We start from the raw sequence: 19,089 nt of genomic DNA on the forward strand, positions 1-19,089 counted from the left end.
TGCACGCTCTCGGCCTTCACGTCAACATGGCGAAGTCCGTGCAGCGGCCTACTCAGTCCATCCACTACCTTGGCTCCGTTCTGGACACAAGCGTGGGAAGAGCGTATCCTTCGGAGGAGAGACTGTCTTCAATGAAGAAAAAATGCAGGCTTATGCAGCAGATGCGGAGGCCGTCAGTTCGGCAGGTAGCATCTCTGCTGGGTTCCATGGCGTCCTGCATTTTTCTGATTCCCCACGCCAGGCTGCGGATGAGACCTTTGCAGCAAGCTCTGGAGGATCAATGGGATCAGTCCACAGGTCGTTGGGGAGATCGGATCTCTCTCCCCCAGGTAGCGAAATCTTCCCTAACATGGTGGACTCGTCAGAACAATCTGTTAGTGGGAGTCCCGTTTCACCAGCCACTTCCGGTGCAATCAGTGGTGACAGACGCGTCGCTACAAGGATGGGGAGCCCACATGGGGTGCCTCCAGATAAAAGGTCAGTGGTCTGCAAAAGAACAGGGCTACCACATAAATATGCTAGAGCTTCGGGCAGTCCACCTTGCTCTAAAAGCGTTCCTCCCAGCAATCGAGACCAACTCAATCCTGGTGCAGACCGACAACACCACGACCATGTTTTACCTGAACAAACAGGGCGGGACTCGGTCACGGCCCCTCTCCCTGGAGGCGCAGGCGATCTGGCACTGGCTGCTTGCCCGGAACCTCTCGGTGGTGGCAGTACACCTTCCAGGGGAATTGAATATCAAGGCAGACGCACTCAGCAGGCATTTCGAAGATCAGCCCGACTGGGTGCTGCACGACGACGTGGTGGCGGACCTGTTCCGTTGGTGGGGTCGTCCAGACATCGATCTGTTTGCAGACGACGAAAATTCAAAATGCCACGCCTTCGCGTCCAGATTCCACCGTCCAGGGACCAGGGGGAATGCTCTTTTGATGGACTGGTCAGGGACATTTGCCTACGCCTTTCCGCCCCTGCCTCTGATTCCGAAGGTGGTATCCAAGCTGCTCAGATCCGACATGAAGATGATCCTCATAGCTCCGGACTGGCCGCGCCAGTGGTGGTACCCGGACCTTCTTCATCTCTCGGTTCGACCTCACAGGCGGCTGCCTTGCAGGCCGGACTTGCTGTCCAAGATGGGCGGGAGGATTCTGCATCCCAACCTTCCCTCACTGAACTTAACGGCATGGCTCCTGAGGTCCTGCAATACGGACATTTAGGTCTACCTCCTGACTGCATGCATATTCTCAAGGAAGCGAAGCGACCCTCCACAAGAGCGTCTTATGCGTTTAAGTGGAAGAGGTTCTTCATTTGGTGTAGGGAGAATCACCATGATCCTACAAAGGGGCAGGAGGACGTCATCCTTCCGTACCTCCTTCACTTAGCTAGATCAGGCTTGAAGTATGCATCCATCAGGGTCCATTTGTCTGCCATTACAGCTTACAGGAGGTCTCCCAGTCAACCTTCTTTTTTCCAGATGCAGGTGGTCAAGGACTTCTTGCAGGGGTTGAAAAAAGTTTACCCCCCTGTTCGAAACCCTTCACCTCCGTGGGAGTTGAACTTAGTGTTATCCAAGTTGATGGGCCCACCTTTTGAGCCGATTCACAAAGCTTCTTTACAGCATCTGTCGTGGAAGGCGGCATTTCTGGTAGCCATTACATCGGCACGCAGAGTAAGCGAAATCCAGGCTCTGTGTACTAAAGAGCCGTACACAGTTTTTCACCAGCACAAAGTGGTCTTAAGGGCACATCCATCCTTTCTCCCTAAGGTAGTGTCTGATTTTCATATTAATCAGTCCATTTCTCTGCCATCCTTCTTCCCGAATCCAGCGACCCCGGCTGAGCGGTCGCTCCACTCCTTAGACCTCAAAAGGGTACTTAAATTCTACCTGGCAAGTACCAGAGGCATTAGGAAGACGGACCAGCTGTTTGTCAACTATGGCGCCATGAGAACAGGCTTCCCAGCAGCTAAGCGATCCATTTCCAGATGGATTGTTTCTTGCATTACCCTAGCCTACCAGCTGGCGAAAAGGCCCTTACCTTTGGCCCCTAAGGCCCATTCTACTAGGGGGAAAGCGGCCACAGTAGCTTTCCTGCATGACGTTCCTATGGCAGAGATCTGCAAGGCGGCCACTTGGAAATCGGTCCATACTTTTACCAGGCACTACTGCCTCGAATCCGATTCCAGGGCGGATGCCCAAGTAGGCCAAGCCTCCTTGAGGAACCTGTTTGGGTAGCTGAGCTATCTGAGCATACTGTCCCTTCTCTGTTTTTTCTTTCCTTTGCCCGCAGGGAGATGAGGTGAGGCTCGCTATTCTATTCTAATGCTTATGACTATTGATGAGGATCCCCTGGAAGAGAAGGATTAGTTACTTACCTGTAATCCTAGTTCTCTTCCAGGGGTATCCTCATCAGTCATAAGCAACCCTCCCGCCTCCCCGGGCAAAGGTATGATAGTTTTCAGAGATTATTATTTTCTTTGTGCCATGACTTTTCAGTCTCCGCAAAGAACAACTGACCTAACTGTCACCCCTGAGGCATGATGGGAAGGTGGGGGTCAGGTGTGCCTTAAAGGCACGGTGTCAGTTTTTTACTATACAGCTATGAGTTAGCTTTTCAGTCTTTTTAGACTGGGTATTTGCAATGCAGCCTGGGAGCTTCCTATGCTTTCAGTGTTTTTCTAAGAATTTCTGCTGTTTTCTAAGCATTAAAACAGTTTCCAAACAAGTTATAATGTTGTTTCTCATGTTTATAATGCTATTTTTCTAATGTGTAGTGGAAATTCCTTACAGCATGATTCAGCTCTAGGGTGTTAGGGGCTGCATTTGCTTGTGTATACATATAGGTATATATGTATGGATATGTATATGTGGGGCACATATAATATACTGTTTCCGGGATCCCGCACATGGGCGGGAATATTCTAATGCTTATGACTTTGATGAGGATACCCCTGGAAGAGAACTAGGATTACAGGTAAGTAACTAATCCTTATTCATACAGGAACTCTTTCAATCTCTCACTCTCACATATACTCACTTATATACACCAATAGTCACATATACTAGTTTAAAACATATGTAGTTACTCATAAAGACACTATTGAGACAGTCATTCACTCACTAACACACCCATACACACACTCATCCACCCATACAGTCCTGCACACATGCTGTCTTCAACACATACAAACAGTGAGTCACTCATTCATGCACCTATGCACTACGTAATACCCCCCACCGAACCATGCAGACACTCAGACTGATACTCAAAAAACCAACTAATAACCTATATAGACACCCATGTAGCTACTCACCAACCCATGCAGCCACTTATACACAAAGTGAGAGACTGATACAGATATTTACATATTTAAACATTACTCACTAAGCCATGTATTCACTATGATAGACTTAATCAGTCAGTTACACAATCAATTTTTCAAAAACAAATCCATTTAGACACTTATATACCCATTTATTCTTCCATCGACCTTGAGATATACATATATAAAACATATTTAATTTTCAGAAAAACACACATTCACTCGATGTCATCAGTGATGTCATCAGTGATGTCATGAGTGATGTCACTGACCATGTCATGAGTGATGTAATATGTGACGTCATCAGCAGTGCATTGCGGGCGCGCGAGTTATAGTTAGCTGAACTAACTATAACGGGGGAATTTCAATGGTTTTGTACAAGTGAAAAGTCCAGCTAACTATAACACCCCTGAAACCTATGGTTTTTTCAGTGAATATATAAATGTATATATAAAAACTATGTATTTGTTTATATATATGTGTGTGTGTGTGTGTATATATATATGTGTATATGTACGTATGTGAATGTGTGTATATATATGTATGTATACCTATGTGAATGTGTGTGTATGTATGTATATATATATATATATATATATATATATATATATTTTTTTTTTTTTTGCTGCCAATGATGCGGCACACAGGGATTCAGTTTAGTTTAGTTGTGATTTATTCTGCAAACACTCAACCAACGCGTTTCAGCCTCCTGGCTTTGTTCACGGTCAGTGAGCCCTCTTCTCTTTCTACATTTATACCATATATCCATTATGAGGCATTATGGGATCTGTAGTTTAACATTGAAAGTTACACAGTTAACATACATTTTCTGAGGGACAATTAGGCAATAAAGTTATTCAAATCATAACTATTATTTTACATTGCCGTTCATATGGTTCGCGCTAAGCAGCAAATCCCTTCAAATCACGTGTAGTACCATGAGTTATTCCTTCAGTGAGTGTTACTATGTATTGGTAAAGTACCATACAGTTCGCGCTAAGCAGTCGATCACATTAAGCAGCGTCGAATCAGATGTAAGCGACGGGGAACTATCTAATGCAATGAGTGGAGTGACCCCAATGAATTTTTTAGAGGAAATGCGACTGATGAACTTGGACAAAACACTAGCCCGGGGAAGAGGTCGCGGAAGACCCTCAGGCCGAGGACGGGGAAGAGCAATGTCGAACAGGGAACAAGAACAGGAACAAGAAAAACAAGACGAGCGAAAAGGAAAAAAGTTTTATTCACTAAGAAATCGCAAGTAGAAAATTTAATCATCAATCTTTCACATTACGAATTAACCCAAGAAGAAACATCGTTATTAAACAAAGGCCTATCCTTTTGCCCTGAGAATCACTTCAACTATACTCAAGTTAGAATTGACTTATACAAATATATTCGAAAGCTAAAATTAGCCAAAATTCATGCACGCAAACCGGAAAAATCTACAGATTCAACCACAACAAAAATACAGAATATTGATACATGGACAATAAATGAAATACCGGAACTTCAGGATATGTTTGATCTCATGTATAACCAAGATGAGGGAGAAATATCGGAAACCCAATTGGTTACCCACTTGAACATAGCAACTGATAAAAGGATTGATAGCGGTCTAAAAAGAAAATCTAGATTTTGTCCCACTCTTTCTCCAGGAAACAAGTTTGATTTATTCTCAGACGCAATCATTGAGGAACTGGAAAAAATGCCGAAAAAGAGAAATGAAAAAACAAAAAGAGAAAACCTAACTAAAAAAGAAAGAGAAGCTATCACCAAGTTGGTGGCACACAAAAAATTGACTATCAAACCCGCTGACAAAGGGGAAAATATCGTCATCATGAATACACAAGAGTACGAGAAAGAAGCTCTACGCCAATTGAATGACGCAACAAACTATTGTAAAATAAAAGCAAATCCAATTAACAAAATGACAATGGAATTGAACAAGTTTTTACAAATATGTCATGAAAGAAATCTTTTGAGCGCAGAAGAATTCAAATTTCTCGCTAACGATTTTCCGGTTATACCCACGATATACTTTCTGCCCAAAATTCACAAGACTCTCACAAATCCACCGGGAAGACCGATTGTTTCATCCTGTGAATCACTGTATGAGAACATGTCTCAATATGTGGATACCTTTTTGGCACCAATTGCGAAATCAATGAGCTCATACATACAAGATACGGGCGACTTCCTTCGGCTACTAGAAGGTATAAACTGGTGCAAACAATATCTTTTAATTACAATTGACGTGGTATCCCTATATACATCTATAAGACATGAAGTAGGACTAAGAGCCTGTAAATATTTCTTGAGCCAAAGAAACATCTCAGAACTTCAGCACACCAACATGCTACTTCAAATTATTGAAATATGCCTAACGAACAATGTCTTTCTTTTTAACAAGCAGCTGTACAGACAAGAGTGTGGTACAGCTATGGGCATATCATTTTCTCCGAACTATGCCAATATCACCATGGGCTGGTGGGAGAAGGTGATAGCATGGAGCTCTGAAAATCAAGCAGAATTGGACAACATAATACTATGGGTCCGATACATTGATTACTTATTCATAATTTGGAACGGATCACAACAGAGCTTTGAACAATACTATTCAAAATTGAAAAATAACGACATTGGTTTATCTTTCACATGCACCTCAAGCTGCAAAGAAATTGACTTTCTGGATACTAAAATCTACATTGCAGGCAATAAAATCCATTCCACACTGTTTCGCAAAAAAACAGCGACAAACAGTATTCTTCATGGCACCAGCTTCCATCCGACCAGTCTGATTAAAAGTATACCCTATGGAGAGTTCACCGGATTAAAACGAAACTGTTCTGAACCGAAAGATACAGAGAATCAGATTGCAGCATCAATGGATAGACTAAGAGCAAGAGGCTACAATGAAAGAAACCTACAAAAAGCCAAGAGAAGGATTGACATGAAATCAAGAACAGAAATTCTCAAACCCAGAAGTAACAAGCATTTACAATGCAATGGTCTCGGCAATATTATAGGTAGAGCTATTGGTATTGCTCATAATTTTTTTATCATTATTGTATCCCTAAATAAATGGCATTGTCATTTCTATTGGCATTAGCTTTTTTTTTTGCATATGTGATACCTATTGCATTAGCAGAGAGAGAGAGTGAGGTAGTGAGATAGAGAGAGAGAGAGAGAGAGAGGTATTGAAATAGAGAGTGAGGTAGTAAGAGAGAGTGAGGTTGCTAGAGAGTGAGGTAGTGAGATAGAGAGTGAGGTAGATAGAGAGTGAGGTAGTGAGATAGAGAGAGTGAGGTAGTGAAAGAGTGAGGTAGTGATGGAGAGTGAGGTAGATAGAGAGTGAGGTAGTGAGATAGAGAGAGTGAGGTAGTAAAAGAGTGAGGTAGTGAGGGAGAGTGAGGTAGATAGAGAGTGAGGTAGTGAGATAGAGAGTGAGGTAGATAGAGAGTGAGGTAGTGAGATAGAGAGAGTGAGGTAGTGAAAGAGTGAGGTAGTGAGGGAGAGGGATGTTGTGAGGTAGTGATATATAAGCATAGAGTGATGTTGTGACTGGCCTTTCTTGTGATTGGACTCAATCCTATTTCACGTTGGATATTACATTTTACAACTAACCTTTTATTCACTATGAATATATGCCAGCTACTAATTGCTCATCTTATCTTTCAGAATGACTTGAGTGTAGTATGAAGCCCACAGATTTTAATATCAGTTCATGAGTACATCTGGACCGATGAGGCTCAGCAGACAGGGTGTACTGGCTGCCCGTGCATAATATGCGTACACCTGGATGCTGTGCTTTGTAGCCATTGCTGCAACCCCAGTACGCATACTTTTGAAATGTATTACGTGTACCTTTTCATACTGTACAGTGCGGTCATATCGCTATTTAATAAAAGTGTTCTAGTGAAATAAGGCAACTGTGGTCATATGTAAAACAGAACGATAGATAACACGGGGTTTTGGAAATACACAAACCTCTCCCATCAGTTGTGCTGCCTCTTTTTCAGTGCATTGAAAAATAAAACCAATACAAAGAGAATAGCTGTGGGAAACAAAAAGCAGCGTGCTAACAGTATAATTTGCCACCCTTCCAAATAATCAGTTCTCACCCCCTCCCACTAACCTTTCCCTGTCAGATTGCGTTGTGACGTCCTTTGTTATTGTAGCTCCACCTCACTCCCATTCGCCCAGCATATCCCACGCCGCACCCAAGCACCGACATGCTTATCTGAGTGTTCTGGTGAGACGGGAGCGCAGCAGCAGGCTGCACTTACTCCTGTCTGGGGGAATGAGACTAACATGCACTTACTCCTCTTCGAGGGGGTGAGGCAGACGTGCAGTTACTCTTTGCTGAGGGGATCAAATGTACCAGGAGTGTACTTACTCCTATCTGAGGGGGTAAAACGGGCGTACACTTACCCTTACTTCTCTCTGAGGGGGGATGAGACGGGCATGCACTCCTCTTCAAGGGGGTGGGGGTTAGGCAGACGTGCACTTACTCCTCTCTGAGGGGGTGAGACGGGCGCGCACTTGATTTACTCCTGCCTTCCAGATTTAGCAGGGCATGCGCAGGTTAGGGGCGTATTGTATCCTGGGCATCTTCCCCTCATTTGAATGAATGAATGATTAAACACCAGAGGGAAGCTGTGCTGACTGCCGATGTTGTGTCTGCAGGGTGATAGTTTAAAAGCTTTTTTTCCCCAAAGGATAAACTGGTACGTGAAATCCTATCCTGGCGAATCCGGTGCCAATGCTGGGTGCCTGCAAGATCGGCCCGCTATACAAACACACTTCACAAACTGAATGCCACGGACGTGGAGTCATCCACACTGCTGGGGTGGGCACAGTTGGCACGGCGTGGCATCCATCTATTTGTTTATGTGAGCATTCCACCGTTATAATGGATTTCCGCAACAGCCAATTGAGTCCAAAGGGTGGGCTCGTCAGCGTCCCTTGATGGTCACCTGTAAAAGGGCACCCCTGGAGTACAGCCCCAGCCCACTGGCACCCAGAACGGTGTTTCACGTGAAGATGAAACGCACATTCCCGAATTTTTTTCTAGAATGACTATATAACACCGTCAACACAGGCTCTGGAAACCTAGCACTAACGTATAATATACAATCTATATTGAACTCCTGCATATTACATTATCCAGAAACTATACAGTGGATCGGGCCTGCTCTTGACACCCTGGGTTGTGCATCCTATATTCCAATAGGATCAAAAGAGCTTCCACCGCATGTGTGATCCACTGCATGTGTGTGTGGCAAATATTGCAGATCACACACTGCGATACAATGCTCACGGTCTGCAGTACGGCTGTGTAGGAGTCTAGAAGCCACGCGCCTCCTATATATGGAACGCTCACAAACTGAAGGACTCATATGCTCTCAATGGTTTCACCGCGTGCCAGTGCCACACCAACTGTCAAAGATTTTTTTTTTAACTCAAATACACAAATAGCACGATATCTCGTGACAAATCTGGACCATCATAACATCACCACAATACACAACATTTTTGCAAAAAAGCCTGCAGGAAGGCTCGGTGAGCTGAGCGCTCCCTGCTGACAAATGCGGTGTTCTGAAGATCAAGAGTTCGAATCTGGGAAGGCAGACTCATCCTTTCAACTTTAAATGTATTGCAATACAGAATAGTGACATCTTTCATTTACAGTGCTTAGAAATGGCACTAGTGCTGCTTGTAGCGCCCTATAAAGCGTTGGCTAGGGCGTCCGACCTCGAATCTGGGTTCGAGTCTTGGCAATGACGCAGAACATCCTGTGATTCTGGGCAAATCACTTAATCTCCCAGAGACAAAAATGAATGTGTCCTCATGTAATGCAACTGGTGCTATGTAAAGCGCTCTGAAACCCGATTCGGGTCAAGTTTGCGCTATATAAAACTATGTACAAAAAATATATCTGAACGTAACACAATAACAGGTAACAGGTAACAGGTAACACATCCAACCAAAAGGCAGCAGCACAAACCGGCAAGAGATGCAGTGTGTGAGTGGACATGTATACGGGAGATCAGGTTGTGTGATCTTGGGCCTTTAACGATTGTGAGCGCTTAGAATTAGACTAAATGCTTGGTTGCCGTTTGTCCAAAACTGGATATTTACAATTACAATATATAATGGGTACCTTCATGCCCACTGACAGTTTTGTGACTGAGAACCCTGGCGTCAGGCCCTGTGTTTTTGAAACAGTAATGGTCTGTGTTTAAAATGGACAGCATTTCAATAGGTGCGCCAATTTAAAGCACTACTGTGGGTACATCCAATAATGCCCAGGTCTAACAAATGAACACAAAAAGAAAAGAAATGTGAGTGAAGGAGATAGAGAGAGTTCTTCTCAATTCACCACCAGCACTGCCGTAGTGACCAAAGCAGAGAAGGTGGAGGCGTAAGCCGCGGGCAGCTGCAAAAACATAAAAACACGCTACTATTGCGTGTCGGATCACAAGGTTATTTTTTTTATACGTGAAAAATGAATTCTTTCATTTACTTGAAGTGCCAGCTAAGAAGTATGGATTACATGAAATGGAGAGTCATGGTTGATCAATTAAACACACATTTGTCAACGTTACTCATTTAAAAAAGCTCCCCTTTGGAATGAGGTTTGAGGTATTTAATCCTTAAGAAAACATTTTACTGTCAGTTTCCAAAAGTAAGGAATTAAATCCTCCCCTTTCAAAACCTTATCTGCAGCCTCGCACAGAGGCCTTTAATTCTAGTTTTTAGCTTGGCACAGCATGCGGCGAGAAGGGTGCTTGAAAGCAAGGACTGGAGGCGCTGGACACGGGCCTGCGCACCCCCTCCCCGTGAGTGCATTCTTCCGGGGTTGACGTGGGGTCTCACATAGAGTGTTTTTCTAACGTGCGCCTGAGGGTTTCTTGGCACAGTATAACAGATGTTTATTACACCTCAAACGTATTCATTTGATCAGCCTCAGGAGGATGAAAGCCCGAGCGGCCCTGCTGTGACAATGGGGTCACACACAGTCCCAGTGTCCGCTGAGCCCATCAGCCCGTTCGGCTGGGGAGGCTTCTCCGGATACATGCAAACAATATATATATATATATATATTTTCTACTTTATCTCGCTTTGCTCAAGTTGTGGTGAAATAAATGGGGTGCCAAGTAGAAAGCTGCGGCGCTTGGCTATACGACCCATCCTTGGGGGTGAAGAGAGCCTTTTGCATTACCTTTCCCTGGAAGGGGGGGGGGGCATGCCTCGGCCTGTGGGCACACACCTCCCCCATCTGTCATCCTGCCTCCCGGGGCCTCAGCAGCCAGGCCTCTTCACGGGACTTCAAGCTAATCCCGCGGCTCCTGCCTGTGACAGGTCATTGTTAAACACCCCTTCCCATTTCCACCCCCTCCCCATTGTCATGAAGGTGTGACTGCAAGGAAGCCCCCCCCCTCTCAACGCTGCCAGCAGCAGCTCTTGGGAGCCATGTATGCTGTTTTCTGAGGTTTGGAAGAGTTGCCAACTTGACACCATGCCTTGAGACATCGGCTTTCATGTCATTAATCAGTGCATTCTGGGACTTGTAGTATTCCGTTACTTCACTAAAAGCAGCTGGTCAAAGTGATCTGTTAACAGTGATTTGTGAAACGAGAGCACACGACTGACTTTGGTTGCACATCCTGCGTGGGCCTTTGCTAAGTTTCTGGGGCTTGCAAGTGTGTTATGCGGGTACTCAAACACACATGGCAAGTACGGATCGCTTGTGACCTTCCGTGTCTAGTGTGTGTAATGGCGGGGTGTCCCTGGCGCTCATAAGAGCTCACTTTATCAGATCGCAGACTCGACAGGTGAACACCGCTGAGAAGGGCACAGGCTAGGGCAAACCACACAAACACGAGACCTGGACCCAAATCTCTACTTCCCCATCATACTGACCAAACTGTGTGCTCTTGGGCACCTCATCCCCGTTTCTCGTGTCAATTATATGCCAAAGTCAGCAGCTCTTAGAAACAGAACAGAACACACACACACACACACCGAGCAAGGAAGTGTCACATTTCCATTTATTAAGTGAAGGGGCGATAACTCCCGCCCTCACATCCTTGCATCTAGCGAGTGAGGAAACTCAGCGACGCGTTTATTCACTCTAGAGACTGGGTGTCGCGGATTTCAATTCTGGCAAAGCAAACTCCGGGTTTCAGTCTCCTGGGACCGCTTTCATTTAGTTGCGATTTTCCTGTGAACGCGCCTGCGGATTAAACGAACTGCAGATTACTCCCCAAAAAGCTTTTAATAGCTCTAAAATTATTGTTTTACGTCATTTGGTAATGCCGGTGTTATAAACTTAAAGAAGACACGGAAACCAGCACTAAATACATAGTATGACAGACAACTACCTCTGCCCTTCCCCCGCGCATCCCAAGCGGTAAACATAGCATTTCAAGCGACTTTTACACTCCATTCCGCTTCCTATATCGATTGCTTCCAGTCTACGGTTTTACGTAGCATTCGCTGCTGTGGTTTCTGTTCATGCAGACCAATGTTCATATCGCACTGACGGAGGCTGCTACCCCACGTCCCCTGGTTCCTTTCAGTAATGTCCACTCCTTCCTTGTCTTCCCCCTAAGCCATTAGCAGCCAATTGATGTTTACTAAGGTGCTTAGTGTGCCGCGGCGCGGACGGCACTGGAAGATAGCGGCCGGGCTGAGGGTGGAGCGCAGCCACCGGGATCCTCGGGAGGAGGCTGTCGGTCTGTGATGTGCACAGGGCAGCCGGGCATGGAGCAGGCTGCACCTGGGAGCTGTGCACAGGATTCCCGAGCCCGGCGCCGCCGCAACGCACTCGGAGCTTCGCGTGATTGCTCAAAAATGGCGGATGGAAGCTTCGAAACTTTTTCGGATTCGGGGGCGTGTTCTTGCTGTTCAAAAGGGCGTGGCTAAAAAGTGGAAAGAACAGCAAGGAACACGCCCCCGAATCTGAAAAAGACGGAGCCTATTTGGAGGGACGGCTCTCTCCTCCAACGGCTGGCCTCCGTTTAGGAAGCCAGCCAATGGAGGAGAAGCTAAAAGAGAGGCGGGCTAAATAGCCACTCTAGAAAACATTAAATCTCCGACTTCCGGTTCTGCCTTCGGCAGACCGGTAGTCCTCGACCTAAAAATCAGGAAAAGGACCAAATACCGAGATTCGTTACAACCTACAGTAAGGAGAGTGGCCAAATAATAAATAAAATCAAGAAATACTGGCATCTGATCTCTGGTGATCCTGATATAGGAAAAACATTAGGAAATGGACCAATGGTATCGTACAGAAAGACCAAATCTCTGAAAGATGCACTAGTACCGAGCCATTTTAAAGCAAGTGACCAAACAAATTGGCTAGAACATCAACAAAGAGGCTTCAAGAAGTGCAATACATGCAAGGCATGCAAGATCGGAAAAAACATGAACTCATTTACAGAACCTGATGGAAAAATCTTCAAAATAGACCAAAGAATTACATGCACATCAACATATGTGGTATATGTAATTGAATGTAATTGTGGAATGCGGTACATTGGTAGCACAATCTGTATGTTGAAGAAGCGCATCCTTGAGCATGTGAGAGCAGTAAAAAATAAAGATATAACTTACGCTACTGCCAAACATATGGCATCATGTCAAGGAAGTAATTGGAGAGCGATGAGTTTCTTTGGAATTCACATGATATCACAAGATGAACGAGGAGGAAACCGTACAAAGAAACTACGCCAAACTGAATCAAAATGCATCATTCGACTGAGAACGAAGACCCCCAAAGGGATGAACAATGACGAGGAACTTTATGTACATTTGGACTGAGAATTAATTGGAATCGAACAATAATACGACTAAGAAAGACATGTTAAAACCGCTGTAGATACTAGTCTTGGGTACTATACCAAATTACACTAAGTGATATAAAAATTTTTTTTTTTAAAAACCGTCATAAATTGGTACTATACCAAGACACAACCACATTTACCAAAATAGTGATTTATGGTACTAAACATGTCTTAATGTGATCGACTGCTTAGCGCGAACTGTATGGTACTTTACCAATACATAGTAACACTCACTGAAGGAATAACTCATGGTACTACACGTGATTTGAAGGGATTTGCTGCTTAGCGCGAACCATATGAACGGCAATGTAAAATAATAGTTATGATTTGAATAACTTTATTGCCTAATTGTCCCTCAGAAAATGTATGCTAACTGTGTAACTTTCAATGTTAAACTACAGATCCCATAATGCCTCATAATGGATATATGGTATAAATGTAGAAAGAGAAGAGGGCTCACTGACCGTGAACAAAGCCAGGAGGCTGAAACGCGTTGGTTGAGTGTTTGCTGAATAAATCACAACTAAACTAAACTGAATCCCTGTGTGCCGCATCATTGGCAGCCAAATTGATGATCTGGGTCTGGATCCGACCCCTATGCAGAGCACCCGCACTTGAGCGCGCAGGATCGATTGGATCCCATTGTGGCAAATCTATATATATATGTATACCTATACGTATGTGTATGTATGTGTATATGCATGCATATGTATATATAAATGTGTGTATAAAAAATCAGATTGGCCGCACTCTGCTCGTCCTACCAGCAAGTTGCCCCAAGGAATTGTGGTCCATGTAGTAGCGACGGCGAATTTCACGGTGCGCGCACGGTGAAAAACCTGAATTTTTTTTTATAATTACATAACTTAGCATTTAAAAAACCGTACAAATTCACTGAAAAAACCATAGGTTTCACACACGTTATAGTTACGAATTAGCATTTAAAAAACCTTGCAAATTCACTTAAAAAACCATTGGTTTCACACATGTTATAGTTAGCTGGACATTTCACTCGTAAAAAAACAATGAAATTCCCCCGTTATAGTTAGTGCAGGCAACTATAACTCACGCGACCGCAATCCTCTGCTGATGACATCAGATATTACATCACTGATGACATATGTGTCTTTATGAAAAATAAATATTTGTAATATATGTATAGCTAAAGATTAATGGAAGAAGACATGGGTAAATAAGTGTCTAAATACAGTGATGTAATATCTGACGTCATCAGCAGAGGATTGCGGTCGCGTGAGTTATAGTTGCCTGCACTAACTATAACGGGGGAATTTCATTGGTTTTTTACGAGTGAAATGTCCAGCTAACTATAACATGTGTGAAACCTATGGTTTTTTTAACTGAATATATATATATATATATATATATATATATATATATATATATATATATAACATTTTTTTGTACTTACCGTCTAAATTTTTAGCAAGTATATGCCTTTACTACAGAAATGTTAGTATGAGCAGGTAAGTATAAACCCTTTTTATATACATAGAAAGGGTTTATACTTACCTGTAAAATACTTACATTTGCATGGTAGCGACATATGTATGGTAAAAAATTGAATTGTAATGGCAATGTGTAGTAATGGCATTTGCGTTGTAATACCTGTGTTGTAATGGCATTCGTTGTTTCATCATACATCTGTTGTTGGCTTTTGCTACAAGAGAATCTTGAGAATGGCAAGGCCATGAGGTGGGTGCCCATATCTTACAGACAAGTTATAGATTCCTGATGGAGAGAAACCCTATTCAGAGCTGTGAATGGTTGTCCTAGAATCTGACACGAGCGACTACATCTAACACAACCCACTGGTAGTGAGAGGGACAGAAGGCCCTTGACAAAATTGGTGTACACTCCAGCTAAACTACACAATGGGGACTCAAATTGTACTGACAAGTGCTAGAGGGACTGAAGGGGAATAGTGACGCCCATGCATATAATGTGGGATTGCCCTGCACTGCAGAACTGCTGGTAAAAAGTGCTGGATACTGTCATCTTACTGTTTCAAACTAGTGTCTGTTGATTCCCAGCTTACACACTTGTATGGCTCCCTAATGCACAAAGATATCCACACTACTAACCAGATGGAACCAAACAAACAATTACTGCTCACTGAGGACAAACTCAAGTGCTGGATAAGGGAGAATAGCACCTCGAACTTACTTTGGTAGTTGCTGGGAATAGAGAAACTAAGATGTTCCCTGGAACTAAAAGAGAAAGAGTTCAGTATAGGTTTGATATGGAACGGGCAGTATTCCCAACATATCTTTCAACAGACTTAAGCAAGCTTACCTAACCTAAATATCTTATAGTACTACAGATCACACTATTAGGTATATTACTGAAATGATAATTATATCAACATGGAAACGGTAAATGTAGTAAGTAACACTGAAAGGGGTGAATAGCGTTTCACAGCTGGATTATTCATATAGGGCCATATTTGGCTATGGTGTTTGGGGAAGGGGAGTTAATACTGTTTAAGGTTGATTATGTCTCTTACAATACATTGTGTCTGACTTACTTATCAATCAGTTGCTGGCTGGAGGTTGTAAGTGAGTTGCATGTACAACCAGAACAATACAAATATTTGATCCAAAAAACAAGAATGACATCTTGACAAGAAAACACCATTCAGTGCTCTCTGCTAAATTGTAGAAGAGTAGAAAAAGAGGGCTTTCCTGCCAGGATCCTAGAGATCTCAGTTGATCGTTGATGCCAATTACTGAAGATATTCTAGCATTGTTTATTATTTCATCTTGAAATTATATACACCTGTTTTTTAGATTCATAATTTATTCTACTTATCAGACATAAGCATATTTTATTTTACTAGTCAAATCTTTTATTTTCCAGAGATCTTGATCGAGTAGTTATGGTGAATGGAACTCTTCTAGAAAATGTTCCCCATTCCTTTGCAGTACAGCAGTTAAGAAAATGTGGGAAAGTAGCCACTATTGTGAGTACCTCTGTGTTATATTTATGCTTTTCTGTGCATGACGTTTCCATCATTTAAAAAAAAAACTTTATAACCTTGGACTGTTGATCTGCATAATTCATTGACCGGCTGTAGTCCAAGTGGAGTTTAGGTATATATGTATGTATATGTATGTATATGTGTATATATGTGTATATATATATATATATATATATATATATATATATATATTTTAAATCTAATCAGAAGGAGCATATAATTATGAATTCTTCACAATTAATTATTGAAGTCCAAAATCTTCTAAACACAGATCAATCAGAAAATTCAATACAGCCAGCCTACGCGTTTCATCTCCCATGGGACATCATCAGGGCTGTTAAAAGAAAACCCAAAATGAAAATCCCTTCCAAATAAAGAATAAACATATCAAATGAAACTAAGTACTAAAATGTTCATGGCACATATTCATTTCCACCTGCCTATAGAACAGTCTGTAATCAACTGCAAACTTATGTCCCATTGTTTTAGAAAACTCCCAAAAATATACTGACAAATTATATTCAACAACATTCTGAAACTGTTTAGATAACTCATTATGACCTGCCTGTGGCCTAGTCTTGTATCTAACAAATGGCATCCTGCCTATATAATATTTTTTTCGAACCACAATCTTGTACAGTTTCCGACTTAAATTTACCTATACATAGCTTTCACCAGTTTTAATTCAATATTTTGTTGATCAGACTGGTACCTGTATACTGGTCTATGATATATCATGACTAACATTGGCTTCAATTATCAAAGGTTTATCTCTGTCGATAACAGGGGTATCACCCATCCACCTCAATCAGGAAACCCGGTCCACTGTCTTCAATTCTTAGAAGTTTTTGTCCATATCATTAGTAAAAATACTGACATATGCAACCGTTCATACTCTTGTTGGTCCTATTTGAAATGTATGTATCCATAATGACCCGGCTTCTGTCCCAATAATTTCCACACAGATCCTGATTATTTACTTCTCCCCATTAAAATCAAAGTACTCTCACCTAAATTATTTACTTTTCACTGTCCATTAGAATTCTTATTCCGTTTTCCCTTTTTTACGATCCAAATTCTGTAAGGGAGAATTACCGATCTTAAGTATTGCAGTTAAATCTGTTTGTTAAACTTGTCTAAATATCGCTATTAGCTCACCTTATTTTTTTTATAAATATCAAAAGAGTTCCTGTCCTCTGTTCTTCCCGCCTTCCCAATCAATTGTAAAGATCTTTAAACGACGGAGATAATAAGGTTGTGACAGCAAATCGTTCATAGAGACGTTTGTTATTTAGTATTTGTAAAGCGCTTGAATCAACCCCAAGGGGTATCTCTGCGCTATCGGATTGCTACAGCCAGCTACATACAAGAAACTGGTTAAAATAGTACGGTTTTAAGAAGCCTTCTGAACTGTAGCTGATCAGAGCATTGTTGCAGTTGTACCGGGAGACCATTCCAGCAAGATGGCGCGAGGTGGGAAAAGGCTTTGCCTCCTAGGTGTACTTTTTTTTTGCGGGAAGCCACTAGGAAAGATTTGGACCCTGAACGGAGGGACCTTGGCGGCATGTATTTGGTAAGTTTCTTTGCAAGGTAACTGGGGCCTTTGCCGTTCAGAGAGATGTGCACCATGCAACAGATCTTAAACCTAATCCGCGTCCGCACTGGCAGCCAGTAAAGCTGTCGCAGAAGGGTGTGGGAGGCTGTACAAGGAGGGGCATTGGATAGTAGGCGAGCTGCAGTATTCTGAACTACGTGCAGCCTGTTTAAAGATGCTTCATTTGCTGTGATCAGCAGGGCATTGCAGTAGTCCAGACGGCTTAACACTAATGCCTGGATAAGGGTTTTCCGTGTGGTTAGAGGCAAAAAGGGAAATACCTTCCGAAGGAAACAGAGCACATGTAAACATGACCTTGTAAAAGATGTGGCATGCTCCTTCATAGTCAGTTTCTGGTCCCAACAGACACCCAGATTTTTTACCACTGTTTTGGGCGTCGGTGTAATGCCCAATTCCTCTGGCCACCACCCAGAGGACCACCTTGATGATGCCTCCCCAAACAACATGATCTCACTTTTCCCCGCATTAAGCTTGAGGAAGTTGTCTTGCATCCAGACTGTGATGGTCATCATCCCCTCTGAGAAAATAGACTGAGCATGGGATTGTGCTTTTCAAAGGAGAGTAGTAGCTGAGTATCATCAGGGTAAGACATAGGAACAAATCCTAATTTCCTTAATAGTCCGGCTAAGGGAGCAGCATATATGTTAAATAAGGTGGGACTCAAGCAAGAGCCCTGCAGTACTCCCTTAGTCAGCTTAGTAGTTTTTGAACGGAAAGGGTCAAGATTTATGTTTTGAGCCCTGTCAGACAGAAAACTCGTCATCCATTGCAGAGCACTCCCTTGAAGGCCATTTTCCCCAAGTCTCCTGAGCAGAATCTGGTGGGAATTTGTGTTGAAAGCTGCTGATAAGTCAAGCAACACCACAAATACCACTTGTCCGTTGTCCATGGACACTCTAATGTTGTCAGTGACCTCAATGAGAGCAGTCTCTGTACTATGCGTGGGTCGGAAGCCCGACTGAGATGGATCGAGACAGTTCGAAGCTTCGACAAAATCCGACATGTGTTTTTCTAGAACCTTTCCCAGGAGAGGTAGTAATGAAATGGGACAATAGTTGGATAAATCCTCCATAGGGGCTTTAAAGTTTTTTTTCGGATGGGTATAATTTGTGCTGCTTTCCTTTCGAAAGGGAGGAAACCTTTTTCTATCGAACAGTTCAAGATAGATCAGATCGGGGCAGCAAGTAGTTTGGCGAGCAGTGTGGTGGTCTTGGCTGGAATAATGTCCAGCGGAGAGCCTGATTTTATGGTTTTTAGTAGCACCTCTACATCCCCGGGCTTAAGTGTCCTGAATTTGTCTA

General features: G+C 42.9%; 1 protein-coding gene across 4 annotated transcripts in view; it reads left to right on the forward strand.

The window, feature by feature from the left end:
- Nucleotides 1-19,089, forward strand: part of TJP2 (tight junction protein 2) — a 533,564-nt gene that overhangs the window by 314,392 nt on the left and 200,083 nt on the right. For all 4 annotated transcript variants that reach the window (XM_085632998.1, XM_085632999.1, XM_085632996.1 and 1 more), the window contains one exon: nt 16,053-16,155. In XM_085632998.1, the coding sequence (XP_085489124.1) occupies nt 16,053-16,155 (103 nt within the window). The remainder of the gene's footprint in view (nt 1-16,052; nt 16,156-19,089) is intronic.

Source organism: Triturus cristatus, chromosome 2_1, assembly GCF_964204655.1.
Source record: "Triturus cristatus chromosome 2_1, aTriCri1.1, whole genome shotgun sequence".
Taxonomy (NCBI): Eukaryota; Metazoa; Chordata; class Amphibia; order Caudata; family Salamandridae; genus Triturus; species Triturus cristatus.